Below are 20,941 nucleotides of genomic sequence, written 5' to 3'. Positions count from 1 at the left end.
TAGTGACACAGTGAGACTTTTAATAGTGGTTCATTTTGAGGAACAAGTGTTATTTACACTTCAATCACACTGGAATTTAGCATTTCAACCTAATCTTTATAGTTTAATTTCAGAAAGATTAAGGAAAAGAGACATTTTGTGATTGAGAAGAATTTGAGTAAAAAGGGAGGAAAATTAAATAATTCTGCCGACACAACGTATTTGTAAAATGTTTTATTTATGCCACACTGCATGAAGATATAATACAATCCTACAAAAGATCTACATACATTACATGAGTAGGTTTATTCTATATGTACGGCTACGCTACAAACTGTTACATACTTGTTATGCATTACTTTCCCTTCCCCTTATTTAATTTCTGTATTAATTTCTGTCTTCTGTATTAATTTCAACTCCTTTGAATCGGTTATCTCAACAGCTCCATCCAGCTCCCCTCTCAGTGTTCGTGCCCCTGATTGGACTCATATCCCAGAGTGTCTCCGAGGGGCTGGTGGGCGAAGAAGGCCCGGGCCATCTCGTTGATGTGGTTGTAGGCGCCGATGGATCTGAAGTACTCGACGTAGTTCCAGAAGTCAGAGGTGGAGTAGGGCCAGTAGGGGACAGCTGGTGGTTCGTCATACGGCACTAAAAGACACACAGGAGGCAACTTAAATAAGATAATTAATGATGATGTGGTTCCACCTTCTCTACATCAGATCATCTTTCGGTTTTAAGTTTCCCCTTTTTTTTCCCATTTAAGTAAAAATAAGCTTCAAGTCTCTTCATTTAAAAGAAAGGTGGCAGTTTTAACACAAATTCTTTGAGTGCCTGAAATACTGACACCAATACTTGACATTTGTGGCTGTGAGTGTTTGCTGTTTGTTTTTTTGGGTTTTTTTTTTTGCTCTCACGACTTAAAAATAAGCGTGATTCAGATTTTTGCCAATAAGAAAAAGTAAACCATCAGTCAAGAAAATGTGCACAGAAAGTTTCCCTTCCGAAAAACAGATATTTTCACAGTATTATTCAGAATAATGTAAAACATAATGACTTTTTAACCAGCATTTGGAAACGATTTTGATTTCGTGTCATGATTGCAAAACATACTTAATGATGCAGCTACTTTCACCATCACTTCGAGGCATTAGATTATTTATCTGTGCTGTATTTTTGTGTCGGCGTCAGAACATCTGCTGTTTGTAGCTCCTTGTTCATTGCATTAAAGACAAATCGTATTCCTTTCTGGATTAAGAGAAGAGCAGTGGTGGAATGTAACTCAGTACTTTTCCTCAGGCACTTGCAATGTCTTTCTAAACTTTTCCTATAAGGATCCAAGGCTGCAGAAGAGCAAAATAAACGGAAAACTCTCACTAAAATCTGAGCTATTTTGAGTTTGAAGGCATCTTAAAGAAAAAGTGTTATTTATACACATTACCTCCTTCTGGGATGACTCTGGCCTCTGTGAAGGAGAGAGGGAGAGAAAAAATTAACATTCCCAAACATTCCAAGACTTCCTAAATACAAAGACGGGATTCAAGTGAGGAAAACTGAGCTTTTTTTCCCAGAGGGCTGCAGGATAACCTGCTCCCTCCTCAAATATTATGACTAACCGTTTCACACACACACACACACAACACACACGCAGAGTCTGAAGCGTTAGGAATTCATCGTGGCACAGAGTCGCCTTTGTTCACACGCAGTCGCTAAAAAACAAATGCTCTGCTGTGGATGCATCGGCGTCACGTCTGGGAGAATCACACATGATTCACTCACAGCTGCTCTGATGATAAGCGTCTGTGCATCCACACATCAAACTTTTATAACGCCATCATCACACGTTCTGGATGTAGAGGCTGAACTTCATTTGCAGCATATCACCTGTTGCCTCTATGAGAATGTTAAAGCATAATTCACAGATTTTAAAAAGGAGAAACTCACCGGTGAGATGACAGACGAAGAGGCCGAGGAGAACACCGATCGAGACCAACAGCTTCATCTCGTCCTCCTGTGGGAACACAAACGTCAGCGAGGTCCAGCGATCAGTCTGCCATTAAACACAACGATCCCTAAATCCTGAGAAACGTTGTCCTACCCTCAAAAAAACGAGACGCAACTACAACGCGTCTCATTATTTGAGAGTTAAATGAGAGTTAAGATGAGAGAAAAGTGTCCAGATGTTTACCTGTAGATAGTTTGTGAAGCCGTGCAGAGAGATGCTGCCTGTTCATCTGCTGGTTCGCTGTGGTCTGAGGGGCTGAGTGCAGGAAGAGCCTCCAACACACACATGCAAACGCACACACACACACACACACAAGCAAACACACACACACACACACACAAGCAAACACACACACACACACACACACACAAGCAAACACACACACACAAGCAAACACAGCCAAGCCATGCCCAGATTATTCTGTATTTACACAGCGAAGTCCTTCCCTCACTTTTCCAGGTGGTATAAAAATCTGTCCACGTTTTTTTTTTTTTTTATTAGAACTTATTTGTTGGTGAGTATTTGTCATATTTTACCCACTAATTGTTTGGTACTTACAACCAAACACATATTATGAACTCTTCATATATCTTGTGTGCAGAGATCTTATGTGGTGAAGTAACTGTTAACTTAAGATGTCAAATAACTGCTGTAAAAAGTGCAGTTTCCTCATGAACTGTAGTGGAGGAGAAATGTTCAGTAGCATGAAAAGAAGAGACAAAATCTCTGCATGTTACTGCTTGAAGGAAACTCTGCTGTCATTTAAAAAAAAATATCTCTTGGAGTCGGCACAACGCTCACCAGATAAATGACGAGTGACCAAACAGCTGATTAATGAATACAGCTTTAATAGACAAAGAACTCATTCCCAGGCTTGTTTACATAATCTAACAAAAATCAACACAGTGATGAACGATGAATACAATGATGTAACTTCCTGGAACGTTGACGTAACGTAGATTTCACTCCCCTAAATCTTTATACCCTGTTGTATCTGTTACACTCTAAATGAAACCAGTGTTTGTCAGCTACACCTGCAGGACAGTCCCGGAAAAATAACGGAAATTAAACCAATAATTGCAATACGAATGTTTCCAGTAGGTAACATTTTAATTAAACTATGTTGATGATATAAACGATGGATTTAAGTGCAGTCATCGTACGGTCAACAAAAATATGAACGCAGCACTTTTGTTTTTCGGTCCCATTGTGACCAGTTCTACTAATGTGCAAAAATCATAGTGTTTTATAGGATTTTTAAGTAGATGGATCATCTTGGGAATGGAGAAGTGCTCGCTAACACAGATTTTTAACAAATTTGTGCTCAAAATTTGAGTGAAATTAGCCGTTGGTGTGCGCAGAAAAGGTCTGAAAACTATCTTTCGCTTCAGTTTGTGAAGCATGGGAACCCAAAAACGTCAGTGTTGTGTTTAAATCTTTACGATTATTCAAAAAATATAAGGCAGCAACAGTAAGATTTAGATATATTATCAAAAACTGCATTCTCTTGTAACTAGCAGTGAAAAGATCGTCAGACTTGAGGACTCGACCGTGCCTCGGTGCCGGTTCACAAGTCTCCGTGGATCCCTAGTTGTCCTTGCAGCCCGTCTGATCCGTGTTCTTCATCTTGGACAGGTCGATTCCTTCGTTCATCAGCAGCTCTTTGGCGTAACTCACGGTCTCTGGAGGCAGGAAGCGAGACCGCCCGAGGATCCAGGCGAACTCGATGTGGAACAAGCGGAGGATGTCCGTGCAAGAGTACACGACGGTCAGGCTGGTGTAGTCGGTGGTCAGGACCCAGTACGGGCCGTAGGGAGTAACTGGGAGCAAAGGTCACGGAGGGGAAAGTAAAAAACTGAAGACAAGAAGAAGACGATAAAGATGACAAGGACGAAGAACTCACAATACGAGAAGCTGACTCCCAGTTTGGCGGCCTCTCTCGGGTCGTGAATCACCGCCGTCCCCTCTGCTGTCCTCACTTTGTCCTTACTGAGGGACAGAAACAGGTTTGAAATTCAGCGAACTCATGTGAAATCAGCAGAACAAACGACAAACAAGCTCAGCAACTCAAGTCAACCGTCTCCCGACAGTCCTCCAGTCGTCCCTCTGTTTAATAACACATTCTCCATCTGAGGTGTGAAAAAAAAAAAAAGTCCCGTCAGTACTCACTAGAACTGAGAGTTGAGCACCTGAATGCTGCCGTCTTTCCTCACAGCGTAGTTGGCCTCGATGCACTTTCCTCTCTCGAAGGACGCGGGGAGCTTGGCGATCTCATACCACCGGCCGAGATACTGTCAACACACACACACACACACACACACACACACACACACAGAGAGGCTCCATCAGCTCTGTGCGGTTTAGACGACAGCGTTCGCGATTGTTCCTTTAAACTGTGTTCACCTGCTGGAGGTTGAAGCCCGGCTGCACCTGAGGAGTGGGACATGGACCCCAGCGATAGGTCTGTGCCGACACCAGAGGGAGCAGCAGGAGGAGGAGGTAGACGGAGGACATGACTCCTGCGAGAGAGGAAGGAAGATCAGAGAGTCTGTTTACAATCGTCGACGAAGCACTCAGAGCTTTGACTCGAGATACAGTAGCGATCTAAAGTCTGAATCATTACAGTCTCCCATCAGGATGTTGCAAACTGTACAGTTTAAGTCCACTGAGGCAGTTATTTACACTATTGATATAAATGGGTTCAAAGAAATGTGTGGTGTGCACTGTCACACCTTTACATAAATGCATTAACTGTTGTAGTGATCTGCTTTACACAACTGTTGCCTAAAGTCAAAAACAGGGATCACGTAAACAAGTGAGTCACTAGTAGCAGCAATATCCCGGACTCCCTTACGAATCTTGTGATTTTAAGAGTTGTTGCATCATGACGAGAAACTTAACGAACTTTGTGAAACAGCTACGGCACATTTTAAATCTCTGGTCTCATGTTGTGAATTCAGCATTAAAATGCACTTCGTTAGGATGTTTCCTTCCTTGTAAAAGCAGTCTGAAAAGTGCATCCAGTCTGCTTCCGTGTCCGAGCTGCGTCTTGCCTCACATCACTTCGACATTCACACCAAATTTATTATTAACATATTGACGGCAAACATGTCAAATTACAGTAATCCAGTAAACACTATCTAGTACATACTTCTTTGGGGGGGGAAATAAAGTGGAAAAATTCACCAAACTCCCTTTACAAAACGCTCAACTTTAAGACTTGTTCATGAGAAGGAGCTGTTGAAACTTTGTAAAACACTATCCACAACACGTTCTTATCTATTACCACTTACTTCTTCATTCTGCAAATGTTTAACATGAATTTATTTATTTCAAAGTGTAAAAGAATATCCGTTTGTCTCAGTGATGTAGGAGTATACTCTCTGGCCTCCTATTTTAATGCAACAATTCATGTCTAACAGGGTTGTTTCTCAGTACGATATAAATTTTATTCATATTCCTGTCTTGTGTTTTATATTTACAGGCGTAGCTGAGTGCATTTGTCTGTGATCATTTCATGTTTAATCGCCCACATCATCGCCACAGTGTGACTCTGCGGAGGGTGTTGGCCTGCTGCATTCACATACCTCAAGTATCTACATGTACTTTCTATTGTTCCCTACAGACGTATAGAATGGTTGAGTATGAGTTCAGTGTCTTGTGAAATAAGATAAAGAGCTCTCTGGTATGTTTTTTCACTCATATATCTGAGAGGAAAGCTGACAATGTCCTCTCCTCTTTTGTCTGTACACAGTATATGTTGCCACACCTGTTCTGCTGGTTTCACATGACAGCCTCTGTACAGGACACCACCTTCGCTGTTACATGTAACAACTAAACACCTTTTATTTAATGTTTTTTTTCAAAGATTTCAGGCTAATTCTGCTTAAATCAAAGCTGTAGTTGTGAGATAAAATACCAGAATACATATTCAGGAGCACAGAGTGTAAAACAAAGAGGAAAACAAGCTCTGCAGGAAACAATCAGTGTTCAAAAAGAGTTTAAATCAAGTCAATTAATGTTAATTAGACTTTAATTCATATCAGCTCATTATAACATAAAGGTGTCTTACCTCAGGTGTGGAGCTGACAGGTGGAGGTCTGAGGCTGCTGCTGCTGCTGCTGCTGAGGATGACGATGGTGGTGAGAAGTGTCTCGAGCTCTCCGGACAAAACACACGAGCGTGTGTTCACCTTCACGTTACGTCAGCACGAGGCAGCTCATTAGCTAAATTGTCATCACGCGCACATTCCCACGTTGTGACAATGCAGACGCCGCGAGAAGAGGCTGACGTCCCACCGTGCTTTTATTTTGAAACTCACCTTTATTTACTTCTTCGGGGGGGAAATGGACATCATTTTTTGTGTTTAAAGCAATTTTGTTTAATTAAAAAATTATTTAAAGCAACTTTTGATTTATTTATCAGTTATATGTATGTTTGTATGTAATCTGATGGCATAAGAAGCCTAATTAAGAACGTAATAAATAACGTAATGAGGCTATTTTATCATATTTTGGGTATTTCATTGCGTCTCTAGTCTAGTCTCTAAACCTGTTTTCATACCTTGTTTTGATTTTTGCCAAGTTTCTACCAGTGTCTTTTCAAAACTGCCACCAGATGGCGCCAAATTAAGAACAAATCTAATTCAACACAGAAAAAGTTGTATGTTATAAATGTGCAGTAGTTTACATTTATTTCAACTGATGTTCATACAATAAACATGCTGATTAATGAGTGCTATTGTAAAAATGTTAAAAAGTCTTCATCATGTACTGACACTGAGCACAAAGACAGAAATACAAAAAATCATTTAGTATTTATTAATTCAGCTGAGCGATCACGTTTGATGTCATGACATTTTTTTATCCCCATATATGATGATCTCTCTGAAAAGGAAACCTGTAAATAAGTAATAAGTTAAGTTAATAAGTAATTTAATTATTGACATTCAGTGAAAATAATGTAATTAAACAAAAACTATTTTCAACTCAATCAAAAGATGCATAACAAACAAGACAGTTGAGTCACAAGTATCTGATTTATTTACCATTTATTCTCTGTTAAGTCATTTTTTAAGTCATCAGAACATTTACTGTTGCTGCGACTTCAACTCGAGTCACTGAGCCCACATGTCTGATAGTCAGAGTTAACCATCAGAATCTCCTGAACAGCACCAGGACGTGACCTCAGTGTCCTCCGTCCTGCTGACACACAGAGGCTCATTCATACGTTCATCTGCTCTCATTTGGTACTGCAGCTCCCTTCGCTCCAACGGAAACCTTAATTCAATTTTACTCTAAAATATGTTCAACGTTCTGTCAGCAGGCCACGATCCAACAGACAAAGCTGAGTTATATTTCAGACATTTGAGCCTCACACACTGATCAGAAACAGAATCTTAAATCTCTTGAATGACAAGTCTTTTACGTCTTCCTTTTACAGCTGATTGTCAAGTTTACAAGTTTATGTGTTTAAAGTGCATACTATACTAAACTAAACCATTATTACATGAGTACAACATCATGTCATGGTCTCCTGAAGTCTCCTTTTTCTATATCAGCCATGAAACTTCCCCAGTTGGGTGCTTGCATTAATAAAAAAAAATATTTTTTGCGTTACAAGTGTCCTGAATCTGCATATTAAAATTAAATCTTATTTAACTTGCAGATTTTTGTGCAACTTTGCAGAGCAGAAATCTGAAAATTGGATAAAGCCAGGTTTTGTTTTTTTTTAAAACAGTGGGAGTTTGCGATCTTTTTGTCACTCAATAAATCTGAAAATATAGTCAATGGCCATTATTTTTTTGCTGTTTTTTTAGGAAGAAAATGTCAGCATATGAATGATAAATGCACAATCACACCTGAAAAACCCTCATAACACAGATACAAGTCAAACCTGCAAGTTGGGTATATGTATGTGCAACTGAAGACAAGATTTTTGAGAAAAGTATTGTAAAATTTCATATATTTTTTGAATAGAGTACACATTTTGCTCTGTCATATCAACAAAACTTCCCACATAAATACTTAAAATAATTTTTTTGTATCACAAGTTTAGTGATATTTTGTTTAGATCGCCTCATTTCCATATTTAATCAAATACATACTTATTGTCGAACATTTCCAGAACAGAAATCTGCACCAAAACACAACCCAGATATTTTTCTCCACGAGCACGAAAGAAGAAACATTATGGAAGCAAAATGTCCCAAAATCTTAAATCAACTTTCACTAAATTAACAGTAAATACTTTTGCAATCTCTCAGAGGATTGTTGAGTATAAAACAAGGAGACCAAACAGACAGGAGGATCTAATAAAGATTATTTATTTCCAGTGTTTGTTGAGGGAGGGCGTCACACCCATGTTTTGCTGTACACAGGCAACGAGATGTTCACTGTTCAGAAAACATTGTCTCATGCAGTTTGAAAGATAAGCTTGTCGTGTTTTTTTTTGTTTGTTTTTTTTTTTTCCTTTCTCCCAGGTTTTAAGCGCCCATGCATTTTACTGCACTTTGAAAAATACAGAGGGGGGGGAAAGAAAAACAAGAAGTAAAACCATAATGAAACATAAACACGGACATAAATCTGAATGATGTCGCTGTGGGTCGAAACTAAAATCAGGAAAAAAAAAGCACAAAACAAAACAAAACGTCTCTGGAATGCCTGTGAGGTTTGTTTCTTCTAAAAATGTTTTTAAAAATTTCTTTGACAACTGTTTATAAAAACAGTTTTGAAAAAAAGAAAAAAAAAAAAGAGGCACTTTTTCTTCTCGAGAATAAAACAATTATATGTAAAAACTTATTGTTTTTGGACAATAACTGGACAAAGTTTGGAAATAAAAACTACTGTACCAAGCATTACATACTATAGTATCAGCACTTCATCATTAACATTTGCTTTTTTCAGTCTTTATTTGATAAAACTATAATAATTCCTCCAGTTCATCGAGCTAATATCTGGCTGTTGTGAGTGTGCTGTGAAAAAATAAAGTTCCCACAGCACGCAGCTCAGAAAGCAGCCGTCAGTTACATCCACATACTTCAAGTACAGGCAACAAAAAAAACAAAAAAAAACATGTACATATTGTTTTGAAAATGACAATATTGTCATAAGCATCTAGTGTTAGTCCAAGGAGAGTAATACATTCTTCATACCGCTTATAATAGGAAGAACTTTTAAAAAGGTTTTTTTTTTCCTCCTGCGTTCAACCCTTTCGAGTCCGTTTCAGTAAAGTCACATTCTTGCGCTGGCAGGGTTTTCGATGGCGCAGGAGGAAGTTTTCTCCGCGTCTGTTCCAGTACGGCCGCCGAGTCAGAGGAATTAAAACACGTAAACTCTTCAGCATTATTCCAGTAACAATCAGCCTATACACAGTATGTACAGTAGATACATAAAGTATACTTTGTAGAAAAAATATTGTGCAGTAACCTTCGCTGAAATAAACCCACATTCGTACATTTTAAAACGCATTCATTCATTCAAAAAGACAAGAGCTCGACGCTTGTCGTTTCACAGATACTGGTAGAACCGTGAGCGGACGACTTGTGCTCCAGACAGTTTGTGCGGGTGAGCGTCCGCCCCGAGGCTCGCTTTGTTTTTGCCTTGCAGCCCGCCGCCGTTGACGTGCTCTTGAGCGGCAGAAGGAGGAGGTCTTTCTGGAGCTGCGTCCTGCACGTCCGGATCCTCAGGGACGGCTTTGGGCGCCACCTCGACGCTCGAATCGGAGCCTCTGCACCGCTCCCTCGCGATCCAGTCCCGGATGGAGAAGTCCTGAGAGGAACATCTGGGCTTGAGGCGATCCAGGGCGGACAGCTCGGCCGCCTGGTCCACGCCGCCCTGCTCCCTCCAGTCGTTAATGACCGCCAGTTCTGGGAAGTCTCTCTGCCCGCCCATGGTGTGCCTCCGCCGGATGTTCTTCTTCTTCCCTCTTGCGTCTGGGGTTCGGTTCTTCTGCGTGAACATGTCGTCAGCAGACGTGCGTAACCTGAATTTGAGCCGCTCCGTGATCTTGAGGTGCCACGCCGGTTCAGAACGCTCCGACTCGCTGCGTGAGGACGAGCTCAGGCTGCTGGTGGACCGCCCTTTCTTCATCACCTCCAGGACTCGAGAGAGCCGCGTGGAAGACTCCGCCCGACCCTCGCTGCGCTCGCCACTCATGGCTACACCCTCCACTGATGACTCGCTGTCTGTTTTCTGTCTCAAGGACCATCTTCTGGAGAGGGTGTCGCCCTCGATCATCCTGTGTGACGGGAAAAGGCGACGCGCTTCCATTTTCGGAGTGGTGCTCCCCTCAGCTGCTCCACCACCTCTTTGTTCGATCTTTTCCTGATTCTGTTCTGGGCAGGGCGTAGACTGGCTGCTGCCACCGCCTGGAGCAAAAACCGGGAAGTCGCTTTCGCTGTCCGTCTCCATCGGCCGTCCCTCGCTGATGAGCTCGCTCCGCTCGTCGTCCGCTTCCTCTCCGCCCTGCAGCTCCGGACTGAGAGCGCTGGAGTCCGCTCCAGTCAAGAATGTGATGGAAGAAGTGGTGGAGTAGTCTGAGGTGATGGAGCTCACCTCTGCACCGGCGGACGCCCCTAAACCTGGTCCCATTCCGACACCAGCAGGAAGATCAGCGGACGCTCCTGCGGTCCATTTTTTCGGTCTGGACCGCGGCACTGACGCTCCAGAGCTCATGGTCCCGAGGTCGGAGGTGTTTTCATCGAGTTGAGACGGAGGATCAGACAGGGAGGATTTCCCCTGAGGAGCGATGATCGGGGACGGGGAGGGCGAAGGTGACGGGTGTCTGGGTGGAGCCTTGTCCTTCAGGAATAAGGAGTTTCTATGCTCTCTCTTGACTTTAGGCGTGAGATCCACAGCTCTCCCGTTCTCTTTCCTCTCCTCGACTCGTGCTGGCTGCTTGGCGTTGGGTTTGGCGTTGGGGCTTGGACGAGTCTCGCTCTGCACCTCGGTCTGGAGGCCGTGGTGGTTCGGCTTCTGGCCAGGGATTTCCTTTTTGGGGAACACAGCGTCCAGATCGTCGTCTGAGCTGCTAGGCTGCGGCTTCTCCTTTGACTTCTTTCTTTTGCGGCTGGCTGCAGCAAAGATGGAGGAGACCAGGAGCTCTCGGCTGCACTGGTCCTTCCCTGAGCCCCAGGAACCCTGCGAGGAAGAGAGAGCAGAGGAAACCAAAATGAGTCTCTCTGATGCCGAGAAACACAAGGAAGGAGCACAGCATAGAGACCACCTGTCTGGAAACTGAAACCTGTACTTCACCTGCTCCCGTGACGCACCACAAACCAGAGAAGTGGACAGAGAGAGGAACATTAACAGACGACATTAACAGGGAGCACATAGTTGTGTTCATGCCGGCTTTTAAAGCGGAAGCAGGAGAAGCAGCAGCACAAACGTGGACTGAAGCGTCCCTGCGCGAGCTGAAGGAAAGCAGCCACATGACAGCAGTGCAGTGATGAGAAGCACCTGCCTCTGCTGGAGAATCGTTTTTATAACTTATAAGAAGCAACTGCAGAATCCTGAGCATCGTCACGAAGCAGGGGTCTTATGAAAAGCGGCTGTGGGTCAATGGATGTCTGGTACTGACAGAGAACTCACTGCAGTAACTTCAACAGTCGTTTCACCCAAATAAACAAAACACATTTTATTAATCAGCCCAGCTGGATCTCATAATCATGTGTATAATCACCTGGACTAAGAATTGCCCGGTGTTTGTTACCTTAGTATGAGTCTTTTACATCTGCAGAGGGAGCCATGTTTCTACAGAAGCCCAGAATGGACAAACTGAACAGTGGCTCTACAGAGAGACTTCTTAATGTTTAAGCAGCCACAGTAGGACAGCGTGAAGCAAACATCGTTCAGCTGGTTGCCATCTGCAACTTCACTGCTAGACGTCACTAAAACCTAGATGCTGCGCAATTTCATGATTAAATACTGAGTTTCACTGAAGATGTGCGCTGTAGCATCAATCAAACTGAGATGGAAGATTTTTCTTCATGATTGACAAGCAAAGATTTTACCATCTTTATGAAGCCGACAGAGTAAAAAGATTATTTTTCGGCACTGTAAGAAACACAAATTCCATTTGTTTGATTGAAAAGGAGAAATTAAAAGAATTAAAACCCTGCTACCCTCTTTGTCAATATCCACATCTCCATCTTCTGGATTAAGATATTCTTATTCCCTTATAAACACATGGCCTCGTATTTCATTGCCTTTTTGTTTTCTATTTGCTTTTTTCTTTCTTTATAATGTGTAAAAAGCTTTTTTTTTTTTTAAAGATTTTTTATGGCATAGACACCTTTATTAAGCAGCAGACAGATAGGAAATATGGGAGAGAGAGAGGGGGATGTGACATGCAGCAAAGGACCTCCGGCCGGAATCGAACCGGGGTCGGCTGCTTTATATGGCATGCGCTCTAACCACTCGACCACCTGCGCGCCATAATGTGCAAAAAGCTCATGAACAAAAATGGGCACATGTAACCGAGACCACCTGCACGGCTGGATACAACAAGGTGAGTAAGAAAATGCAGTTTTCTGGTGATTTGGGTGAAACAGATCTTTAATTGTAGGTTGAGGTAAGTCTATCTGATGGCCGGAGGCGATCTCTCCCGCTCGTCACCTACCTCCTGTCATCCTACACTACCAGCGGCCTGAGAGGGGTTAACGCCGGGCTCACACTCACCTTTGATTTAGCTGAGTCACTAGTCGGTGAATCTGTGCGGGAAAGAGAGAAGAGAGGGACGAGTCAGATCGTTTACAAGCAGATTAACACATCAAGGAGGTGCAGCATGGGAAAATAAATCGGGGGAGGGGGAGAAAAAAAAAGGGAGAAGAGACCCATGTCGATGAGAGTGAAGAACACAGAACAGACGAGACTGATGACAACAGCAGACAACAGGCCATGCGTCACACAGCGACAGATGAGCTCTATGTTACACTCAGGTCCACGTCCACATGGCGTGTGATGTTCTTTCTCCGACATCGAGTCCACGTTCGAGTACAGATACAACTCTGCTCTTTCCTCCAGTTACTGAGTGATTCTGAGTGCAACGTTAGCGATGAACACGACAACATTCAACAGCAGCAGAACAGTGAGGCAGAAGATGTGCCATGCAACACATGGATGGACGGATGATATCCAAACAGACGTGAACCCTATCGTAAAAACACCTGGAACAACAAATACAAAAAGTTGGGTATTATTTCCTTTTTTTAATGCCTAGTGCTGATATGAAAACAATACTGTTGCTTTAAAGGTTCCTCTACAAAACCCTTTTTTCCCCTGTTCTCAAATGTTCAAAGAGGTCTTGACTAGCGGTTTGCAAGATAATAAATAAATAGTAACTATCTAGTTTGAGAAATATAACTATATAAGGGCACTACAAAGGACATTCACAGGTGGTGGAATCCATGGACTCCAAGACATTTATACCTGGACTGAACTTGATAAAAGAAAATACAGTTAAAAAAAACAAACAAAAGAAAAAGAAATAGCTACTTTCAAAGCGTCTCACTAAAACCACGTCGATCTCCAAAGTAGAAACTCTTCGTGAGCTCGTATAAACAGCTTTATAACAAAGCCTTTTTCTCTGATCTGCTCTGGACTTTTATTACTCTAAAGTGCTACAGAAAAGAAAAGAAAAAAACTCTTGAAGTTTGGCTCCAAACCTGGAGTTTGACACCTCGAGTTTGACTACGCTGAATTCTAGATTTAAAGCCGAACTGACGAAGCAACGTGGGATGACGTGAGCTGCCATGACAACAGTGACACGGGTGATGACAAGAGACGGCTATGGAGGAAAAACCAAAATAATAACAGAGAGGTGACAGGGGGGTCACAGAGGGGCTAGCTATATGAGAAGAGAGGACACTACATGAGAAAGAGAGTGTCGGCAAGGAAAACCTATGATCAGTCCTCACCTGCTCTGTAATCACATCTAACTCATATCATCCGTCGATTCTAGCTAAAATTTGTTTCTGTTTGTTTGTGTGACATAGCCGAGCCCCCCTATACACCCCTTAACAATACACATGATGGCACGATATGCAAGTGCACACTGACCGGGGACGTAGAAACCATACCATGCTATCTCTCCTGTTGGCAAGCTTGCGAGACAGTGAGGAGAGACAGCGGAGAGCCTTTCAGACAGTAGCACCGGCCTCATCAGGTATACTCTGATAGAAAACCTACAACACCGGACTCCGTACCGTACCGTGTAGCCGCTTCGCTTCCACTTTTCCTCACGGTTTTTCTTTGTTTAATGCTTTTCGATTCTCTTTGGCTTAAAAGAACTGCGGGTTCCTGCAGACTAGGCAGCTACACTGCGGGCAACAATCCTCCTTCTTCCTACAGTTCCAGCTGTCCATCACGGACATTATAGAGTCCATCAGTGTCATCATGGTGTGATAGACTCCTCCCACTTGGCCTGTGTCAAGATCAGTATGTGTGAATGCTGGGAAAGCCTTTAGGACACCCGACAGAGCCTCACTAGAGACAAAGGAATCAGAGGTCGCCTTTCACTGTAAAAACATCTATTTCTGACGTGGGAAAGAACATGCCGTGTTAGTGCAACAGTAGGCAGGAGAAGGGAGGGGGGAGTCTGACCAAAACGAGGAGATAACGGGTAGAGGGATTCAAAAACGGAAAAAGGACATCTAAATCTATCAAAAACCGAGGAGGAGCTTTAAAAGCAAATGAGGAAGCCTGACAATTTATTGCATCCTCAGTGCAATTAAATTGCCCACTGGACTCAAGGTTAGCCATAGACATTTCTATCTAGTGGCAACAGCCGAAGAAGCAAAAAGGGGGGAGAAGCTTTGGCCTACAGGAAAAAGCAGCAGTGTTATCATCAACATTTTGTCACTAGATCACACACACCGGTCCCTGTTCGACCACAGCAGAGAGAGGCAGGAGAAAGGTCAACCCACCAAAGAGTCGGTCAGCAGATGTGTTACCTGATACTTCACCCTGCGACGTGCCCGTACGGCCGATGTTGGTGAGCAGGTGGTCGATGTTGGGGACGGGCTGAGACTCCACCGCGCTCTCCTCCTTGGACATGGTCTGAAAGTAGCAAACGTGACAGTGAGGAGCAGATTCATTCGGAGGTTTCAGAGAAATCTGCAGTCCTGAGAGGTTAAAACACCAAGATGGATTTTGGATTTCGTCTTTGCCGCACTGATTTGCATTTCCATTAAAAGTTTAATCATTGCATCTCCAGAAAGCCCTCAAGCTCCAGGCTTCTGTGATGCTTAGCTGCCTCAGTCAGACAACCCTCCTTCTCCACTTCTAAATAGGCTGTGATACTCAACTCTTGTTTATGCAGGAGACCTGAAAAAAGACCTTCTAAAAATGTCTGTGTTCAGCTCTCAGTACTTCTGTAGTTTCTAGCTGAATCTTTAGTTTCTCTGCTGCGTCCTCATTTGTACTTTATTTTACGGTTTCATCATGTTCCCTTTCAGCTGATGTGTTCAGTTACCTCTGGTGAAAACCAAACCTTTTTTTCGATTTTGCAGCTTCATAATAAAAGCTATTAAGTGAAAAAAATAACAAGACTTTCATTGTGAAGAATTTATAGGAAATATAACGATTTTATGAACACATTAGCAAAGGTTTGTTTTTCAACAATACTGCAGGGAGAACGAGTATTTACAGCCACTCGTTTGATGAATAGCAAGAGTCAAAGATCAGCCCGCTGCTTTTAAATGAAGCGCGTCCTCAGTTGAAGCCAAACTTCAAGTCAAACCAGGTCAAACCGAGCTAGCGCGGGTGTTTGGAAAAGCCCCGTGTGTAAACGCAACGAAGGAAGTTTGCTGGAAAGTATTTTTTTGGTTATTATTATGTGGCTGAATTAAATATTTATGCCCAACATTACCCCTATTGTGACAAAAAACTAATTTGAATTGAACTGGAAAGGACAGAGCTGGAAGAAAAAAAATCAATAAATGGCAGTGACGCTGTACCCACCACTGGTTCTCCGTTTCCCTCTTCAGTGAAAAACCAGTCATACTAGAGGAAAGAAAAAACATTGAAAAATTACATTTTTTTGTGTTTGAAATGTTAAATCTGTTTTTGTAACAGCAGTTAAAGATGCTCACATTCTGAATGAGGGTCTCCACTATCCTGTACTGGTCTGGCATGTGTGTCACCATGTGGGTCATGTTGTCCTCGGTGGTGCGCACCAGAGTCGGACCAAACACGATGGCCAGGTTCCTCGGTTCCATCTGACAAACAAACAGCCAAGTTTTTAGTGTAACTTTCTCATCAAAAGTCTAAAAACAAGATTTTTTCTTAAGGGTTTATGCACTTTATTCTTCTCTGAGTTGTCAGCCACAGTTTTGAGATGAGCTGAGAGGAACTTGAGAGTCTCGTAATGATGATCTGGCAACTCGTGAAGCTGTAAGTAAAAAAAGATGGGATAAAATTCTTGTGTCAGATATCAAGATATTAAGATACATTTAGGAAAACAAGCAAACATAATCAAAACTATGATAAAAAAGCAGTATAAGCGATGATACTGAGAGGTCATTGAAAGTAATAGAACCAGAATGCTTTAGAAATATAAACAAAGAAATACTTTAAATAATAAAAGTAATGTTTAACAAAAAAAAGAGATGAATTTAAGTGTCGGATCAACTCACCAGCCTCTTGATCACCTTGAGTCTCTCCACTGGGTTCTCTGTTCTGTTTGCCTCGATGAAATCCGCATACCTATCTGCAGGCAGGAATGAAGGTAGAAGACAGTTAAGTTTCCCGGGTTGTGGTTCATATTTACAACCACTAGATGGCGGACAAGACCTTCAGAAAAGCAACCCTACCATTGGTGAACAACGGCTCTGGAAGTTTACGGAAGAAGGACTTGAGTAAGCTGCTGATCACATTGAGGTCCCTCCATTTCTGTAAAACATGAGAGCACACAAGAATACGTCATGATCCATTATCAAGGTGCTTCGGGTCTGACCGCTGCAACACGAGGCTTCAAGGAGAGTTTAATTAAAGCAACAACGGATCGATGAAGTGGCTCACATCATCCTGGATATCGATGTCGTTCATGCCCTTGTTATTGAGCTCCTCCTGCATGTTGGAGATGGCAGCGTTGTTTCCAGGGACTCTGTAGATGCCTGTGTACTCCAGCCCCCGCTCCTCCACCAGCTTACAGCAGACCTCCACAATCAGAGGCACAAACTAGACAACAGAGACAAGAACAACATGTTGAGCTCATTGGACATAAACTAATACTATGTGGAGAAAAGGTGAGGAAGTCTAACTGTAGTCAAAATGTAAGAAGAAATGCGGATCAGTAACATAGATAAAAAGCCTGGAATCCATCTGATTTGCCCACATTAATATTTTTGTTTAGTGCGATGTCATCTTCAACCTAAGCTAAAAGCATATGCAAGTCAATAAACCTTTATACTATTTAACTTGTGTCATAAACAACAAAAATCTGACATGTATTTTCATCAACATGTATGAAATAAACAGACGTGATTGTTCAACAAGCATAAACAAAATGTTTCTTTACACTTCAGAAGTCATTTGAGCTGTGTGTTTTTTTTTAGTTTCCTGTATATGCTCATTTGTTTATGAGCAGGGTGCAAAGGTGTTTTTTTAATAGTTTCATCTGAAAGTGTCCCCAGTGCCTACACTGGTATCATAATGACTAATAAAGCGATCGAAACCACGTCATAAAACTCTCCACTCATCCAGACACTTTGTTTCCTGCATGCTGTCGACTTTCAAAGAATGAAATAACACAACAACGAGTTCAATACAATTTTATATCAGCTAATTGACTTGCACAAATCTCTAGCATAGTGTGAAATTCATTACTTTTCATTCATTCATTCTTTTCTTCCCCCCATCCACGCCACTGCCCTACTGCCTCTCGATGATGTTTGCGAGGTAGGACCCTCAGGGTTAACAGAAATATCGACGCAACGTATTACACGAAATATTTGCCCGTTTCCTTTAAAATGTCTCTTATGAAGCCAAAATTATTCTCTTCAGGATATCATCTCCTCTCCATTTTTCTGTGACTCTCTCACTCAGTGAGGTGGACGAGATGCAACAGAACAGTAGATTACAGGTTGTACAGTGCCAGAAACAGGTTGTGATAACTATAAGGAGAAAAAAGGTCTGAAAATGTTTCATAAATTTTGAGAAATATGGGAGATTTGTGCCCTGCAGAGGAAAGCATGAGAGGGTTGGCAAGTATGACTGCACGTAACACAATGCAATGACATCATCCCACGCGAACAACACGATGAGATGGAAGACACGAGTTTTTAGCTATTCTGCTGCAGAAGGATGAAATCTCTAGCTTTTCTGATTTTTATCTGAGATTGATTTAAATAGGATTAAATTGGATCACGCTCACAACAATCTCCCACAGCTCGCCCGGGGCTGCCCCCAGGAGGTCTGTTTTAAGTGTGTACAGAGATGCAAAAAAACTCTAATAAAGAACAATGGTTACACAAGCAACTGTGATTTTACATTTTTTTCTCCACAAATGTATTCACTGTTGTGAGTGTTTTAAAAGAAATTAACTCAGTGCAGACCTTGTTGTTCTGCGCAGGAGGACAGTCATCCAGCCTCACTCCAAACGTGACTCCGGCTGGAGGCTTCTTCTCGAAAGGTTTCCTCATCAGCCCTGGGATGCCCTTCCTCCACGTCCCTTTATCCTTGGGAGGGCTGGTGTCATCTGCATGCACAATGCAACAGTGCAAACTATAAGATTACTTGGTTTTTCCTTACGAATGCTAAGAAAGGAGTTGTTTGTTTTTCCTACCTTTGTGCATGTTCTTCCTCTCCTGCTCCGGTTTGGGTGAGTGTGGACTTGTTGCTTTGGTCTCTCCTTTCCCTCCCAGCAGCGTGTGCCTGATGCTCAGCGACTGGCGTGAAGGTTTGGGCGACGGCTCCGTCTTGCTGCCTGTCGGGCTGAATGAGACGTGGACGTGAAACACAAGATGAGTTCTCCAGTCAGAGCTCACCTGTCCAGCTCTGTGTGTCAAATCCTCCTCCCTCCTTCACCCTTACCTCATCAAGGTGTTGTACTCCTTGATCTTCCTGCTGATGAGGTCATGGCTGGTGAAGACCGCGTTCTAAAAAAAGAAAGAAAAAGGAAGGAAGGAAACAAAAGGAAACAATAGGTGATGGTTAGGGCATCAGGTGCAACAGTTCCCCTCTACCCACCCCCACCTGACAGGCCATAACGGATCTTTATGTAACCTGCTGCTATCAGATGACACAGGTAAGACCATTGGAATCCCACAGAGTGGGCAGTGTGGTTAGGTCCTAAAGAGAGGGGGAGGATGATCTTAATTGTGAATGGGGGGTAAACTACAACAGAGTGTAGTCAGTGTATGGTACGAAAAAAAAGTTTTTTTATTTCAGGGTTCGTACACATTTTTCAAGGTCAAATTCAAACAATTTAAGGGTCATTTTCAAGATTTTCCAGCACCTTTTTGCTGGGGTAAAATACGTATCTACAGGAATATATATACTCATGATTTTTTTCTTATCACAATTATGTACATTGTATTATGCTGTAAACATCTAAAATTATGTTTCATAATAGCAAAAACTTCAGAAATTAATTATCCAGTCTGATCCCAATTTTGTGGAAGACAGAGTTATAATGTCAAGCACTTTCAAGCACTTAAACTAAAATCCAAGGACTTTTCAGACCTTGAAAACACAACATTGAAATTCAAGTACTTTCAAGGATTTCAAGCACCCGTACGAACCCTGTTATTTGTAGAGCTAACAGTTATTTTAAATATCGATAATTCTGCCGATAACTTTCACCATTCAGTCATTAAACCATTAAGTCTAACTGACTTATTTAAATGTCTGTTCTTGGTTCGGCTAACAGTCCAAAGAACAAGACAAAGAAAACCAGCAAATATTCACATTTGAGAATTCTGATCGATCAACGTATTTTAAATTATTTACGTAAAAAAAAAAAAAAATAAGGTATAAAGTTGTTTATTCCTGTCATACCATCATAAAAAGGGGTTTCAGTTTTGCTTCACTTTTTGATTCACAAAAAAGGATCATTTCTACATCAGGAAGTCAGCTGACCAGAGACACAAAGAGGAAATGGTTTGACACAAAGTTAAGTGCTATAAAAAAAGTGGGTCATGACTTAGATGGGAGGAGGCCAACTGTCGTTGTAGGACAACAGGGAAAACATACAGCAGGTGATGTTACACTGTCTGGTGTTATAACCTGGACAGCAAGACCCTCAGGCAGCTGCCCAAGTGAGACCTGTATTGGCCGACATCCTAAAGTCTTCTAATAAAATCATAAAATAATAAAAAATAAAATGCCTCCAAACTACAAAATGTCAACCAGAGACAATAATGATATGGTGAACAGATATTCAGTTATTCATTTTTAGGATTTCGGCAGCATTTAATTATATAAATATTCAAATATATTCAGATAAAGGCAGCACAGTAAGTCCAATAAGTGTTTTTCACCTCCTCATCCAGGTTGCTGTTCTCCTGTATGACTCTGATCCAGGCCAGCATGTCCTCTCGGTCCTCGGCCTGGAACAGGTACTCGCAGTCCGACGTGGTCAGCCGCAGCACGTTCTTCCGCTTCGTGTCGCTGTACGAGATGTCGATCAGGCAGGCCTTGATGCTGATTGGCAGGGGCTCGTCCACCGCTTGGCAGTTGGCGTGAGCATGTCCCTCCTTCTTGTCCTTGTACAGGCAGAGGTAGTGACCTCTTAGCACGGCGTACATCTGCTTCCACGGGCGCATACCTCCGCCGACACGCTGCAGAAACAGGTCACGAGAAAGCAAAATGGAGGGAATTAAACGGTAATCTCGCTTAAATGTTCCTATTGTCTGCATCATAACACCTAATCACTGCCTTTGGGAGAATATGGGAAACAATGTGAGATATAATACAAGGAGGTCAAAGGCAGATATGAGTTCAAACAGGTCAAACGTAT

At 42.3% G+C, this 20,941-nt stretch overlaps 3 protein-coding genes across 9 annotated transcripts in view; all 3 read right to left on the bottom strand.

Moving 5' to 3' along the window:
* Positions 1–198: 198 nt before the first annotated feature.
* Positions 199–2,289, bottom strand: otos (otospiralin). 2 transcript variants are annotated; one of them, XM_030397733.1, is made up of 4 exons: positions 2,165–2,289; positions 1,921–1,987; positions 1,418–1,441; positions 199–627 (listed from the first exon to the last, which is right to left on the bottom strand). In XM_030397733.1, exons 2-4 carry the CDS (start codon positions 1,976–1,978, stop codon positions 440–442), a joined length of 270 nt encoding a protein of 89 aa, XP_030253593.1. In that variant the 5' UTR covers positions 1,979–1,987; positions 2,165–2,289; the 3' UTR covers positions 199–439. The 2 variants fall into 2 exon arrangements, with proteins under 2 accessions (XP_030253593.1, XP_030253594.1); XM_030397734.1 differs by having other exon boundaries at positions 1,921–2,026; positions 2,165–2,287.
* A 520-nt stretch (positions 2,290–2,809) lies between these two features.
* Positions 2,810–6,224, bottom strand: apodb (apolipoprotein Db). The gene is made up of 5 exons (XM_030397657.1): positions 6,054–6,224; positions 4,385–4,500; positions 4,151–4,272; positions 3,885–3,970; positions 2,810–3,801 (listed from the first exon to the last, which is right to left on the bottom strand). The coding sequence occupies exons 2-5, from the start codon at positions 4,493–4,495 to the stop codon at positions 3,569–3,571; spliced, it is 552 nt and encodes a 183-aa protein (XP_030253517.1). The 5' UTR covers positions 4,496–4,500; positions 6,054–6,224; the 3' UTR covers positions 2,810–3,568.
* Positions 6,225–8,288: 2,064 nt separating this feature from the next.
* arhgap21a (Rho GTPase activating protein 21a) overlaps positions 8,289–20,941 on the bottom strand; it is a 92,284-nt gene continuing 79,631 nt past the window's right edge. For all 6 annotated transcript variants that reach the window (XM_030398952.1, XM_030398951.1, XM_030398948.1 and 3 more), the window contains 13 exons: positions 20,463–20,762; positions 19,015–19,079; positions 18,767–18,915; positions 18,537–18,679; positions 17,002–17,160; positions 16,794–16,872; positions 16,617–16,690; positions 16,283–16,372; positions 16,074–16,199; positions 15,943–15,984; positions 14,934–15,039; positions 12,661–12,692; positions 8,289–11,121 (listed from right to left, as the gene is read on the bottom strand). In XM_030398952.1, the coding sequence (XP_030254812.1) occupies positions 9,490–11,121; positions 12,661–12,692; positions 14,934–15,039; positions 15,943–15,984; positions 16,074–16,199; positions 16,283–16,372; positions 16,617–16,690; positions 16,794–16,872; positions 17,002–17,160; positions 18,537–18,679; positions 18,767–18,915; positions 19,015–19,079; positions 20,463–20,762 (2,997 nt within the window). In that variant the 3' untranslated portion in view covers positions 8,289–9,489. The remainder of the gene's footprint in view (positions 11,122–12,660; positions 12,693–14,933; positions 15,040–15,942; positions 15,985–16,073; positions 16,200–16,282; positions 16,373–16,616; positions 16,691–16,793; positions 16,873–17,001; positions 17,161–18,536; positions 18,680–18,766; positions 18,916–19,014; positions 19,080–20,462; positions 20,763–20,941) is intronic.

The sequence above is a fragment of the Sparus aurata genome, chromosome 19, assembly GCF_900880675.1.
Source record: "Sparus aurata chromosome 19, fSpaAur1.1, whole genome shotgun sequence".
NCBI classification, from domain to species: domain Eukaryota; kingdom Metazoa; phylum Chordata; class Actinopteri; order Spariformes; family Sparidae; genus Sparus; species Sparus aurata.
This window is presented reverse-complemented; position numbering and strand designations above follow the sequence as displayed.

What these genes read in the sequence shown, in the direction of transcription:
- otos (XM_030397733.1), bottom strand. Translation starts at nt 1,978, where the DNA reads ATGAAGCTGTTGGTCTCGATCGGTGTTCTCCTCGGCCTCTTCGTCTGT. An exon ending in CTTCGTCTGTCATCTCACCG is followed by an intron (nt 1,442 to 1,920) that starts GTGAGTTTCTCC and finishes TCTCCTTCACAG; the next exon opens with AGGCCAGAGTCATCCCAGAA. An exon ending in CAGAGTCATCCCAGAAGGAG is followed by an intron (nt 628 to 1,417) that starts GTAATGTGTATA and finishes TGTGTCTTTTAG; the next exon opens with TGCCGTATGACGAACCACCA.
- apodb (XM_030397657.1), bottom strand. Translation starts at nt 4,495, where the DNA reads ATGTCCTCCGTCTACCTCCTCCTCCTGCTGCTCCCTCTGGTGTCGGCA. An exon ending in CGGGCTTCAACCTCCAGCAG is followed by an intron (nt 4,273 to 4,384) that starts GTGAACACAGTT and finishes GTGTGTTGACAG; the next exon opens with TATCTCGGCCGGTGGTATGA. An exon ending in GTGCTCAACTCTCAGTTCTA is followed by an intron (nt 3,971 to 4,150) that starts GTGAGTACTGAC and finishes TCTGTCCCTCAG; the next exon opens with TAAGGACAAAGTGAGGACAG.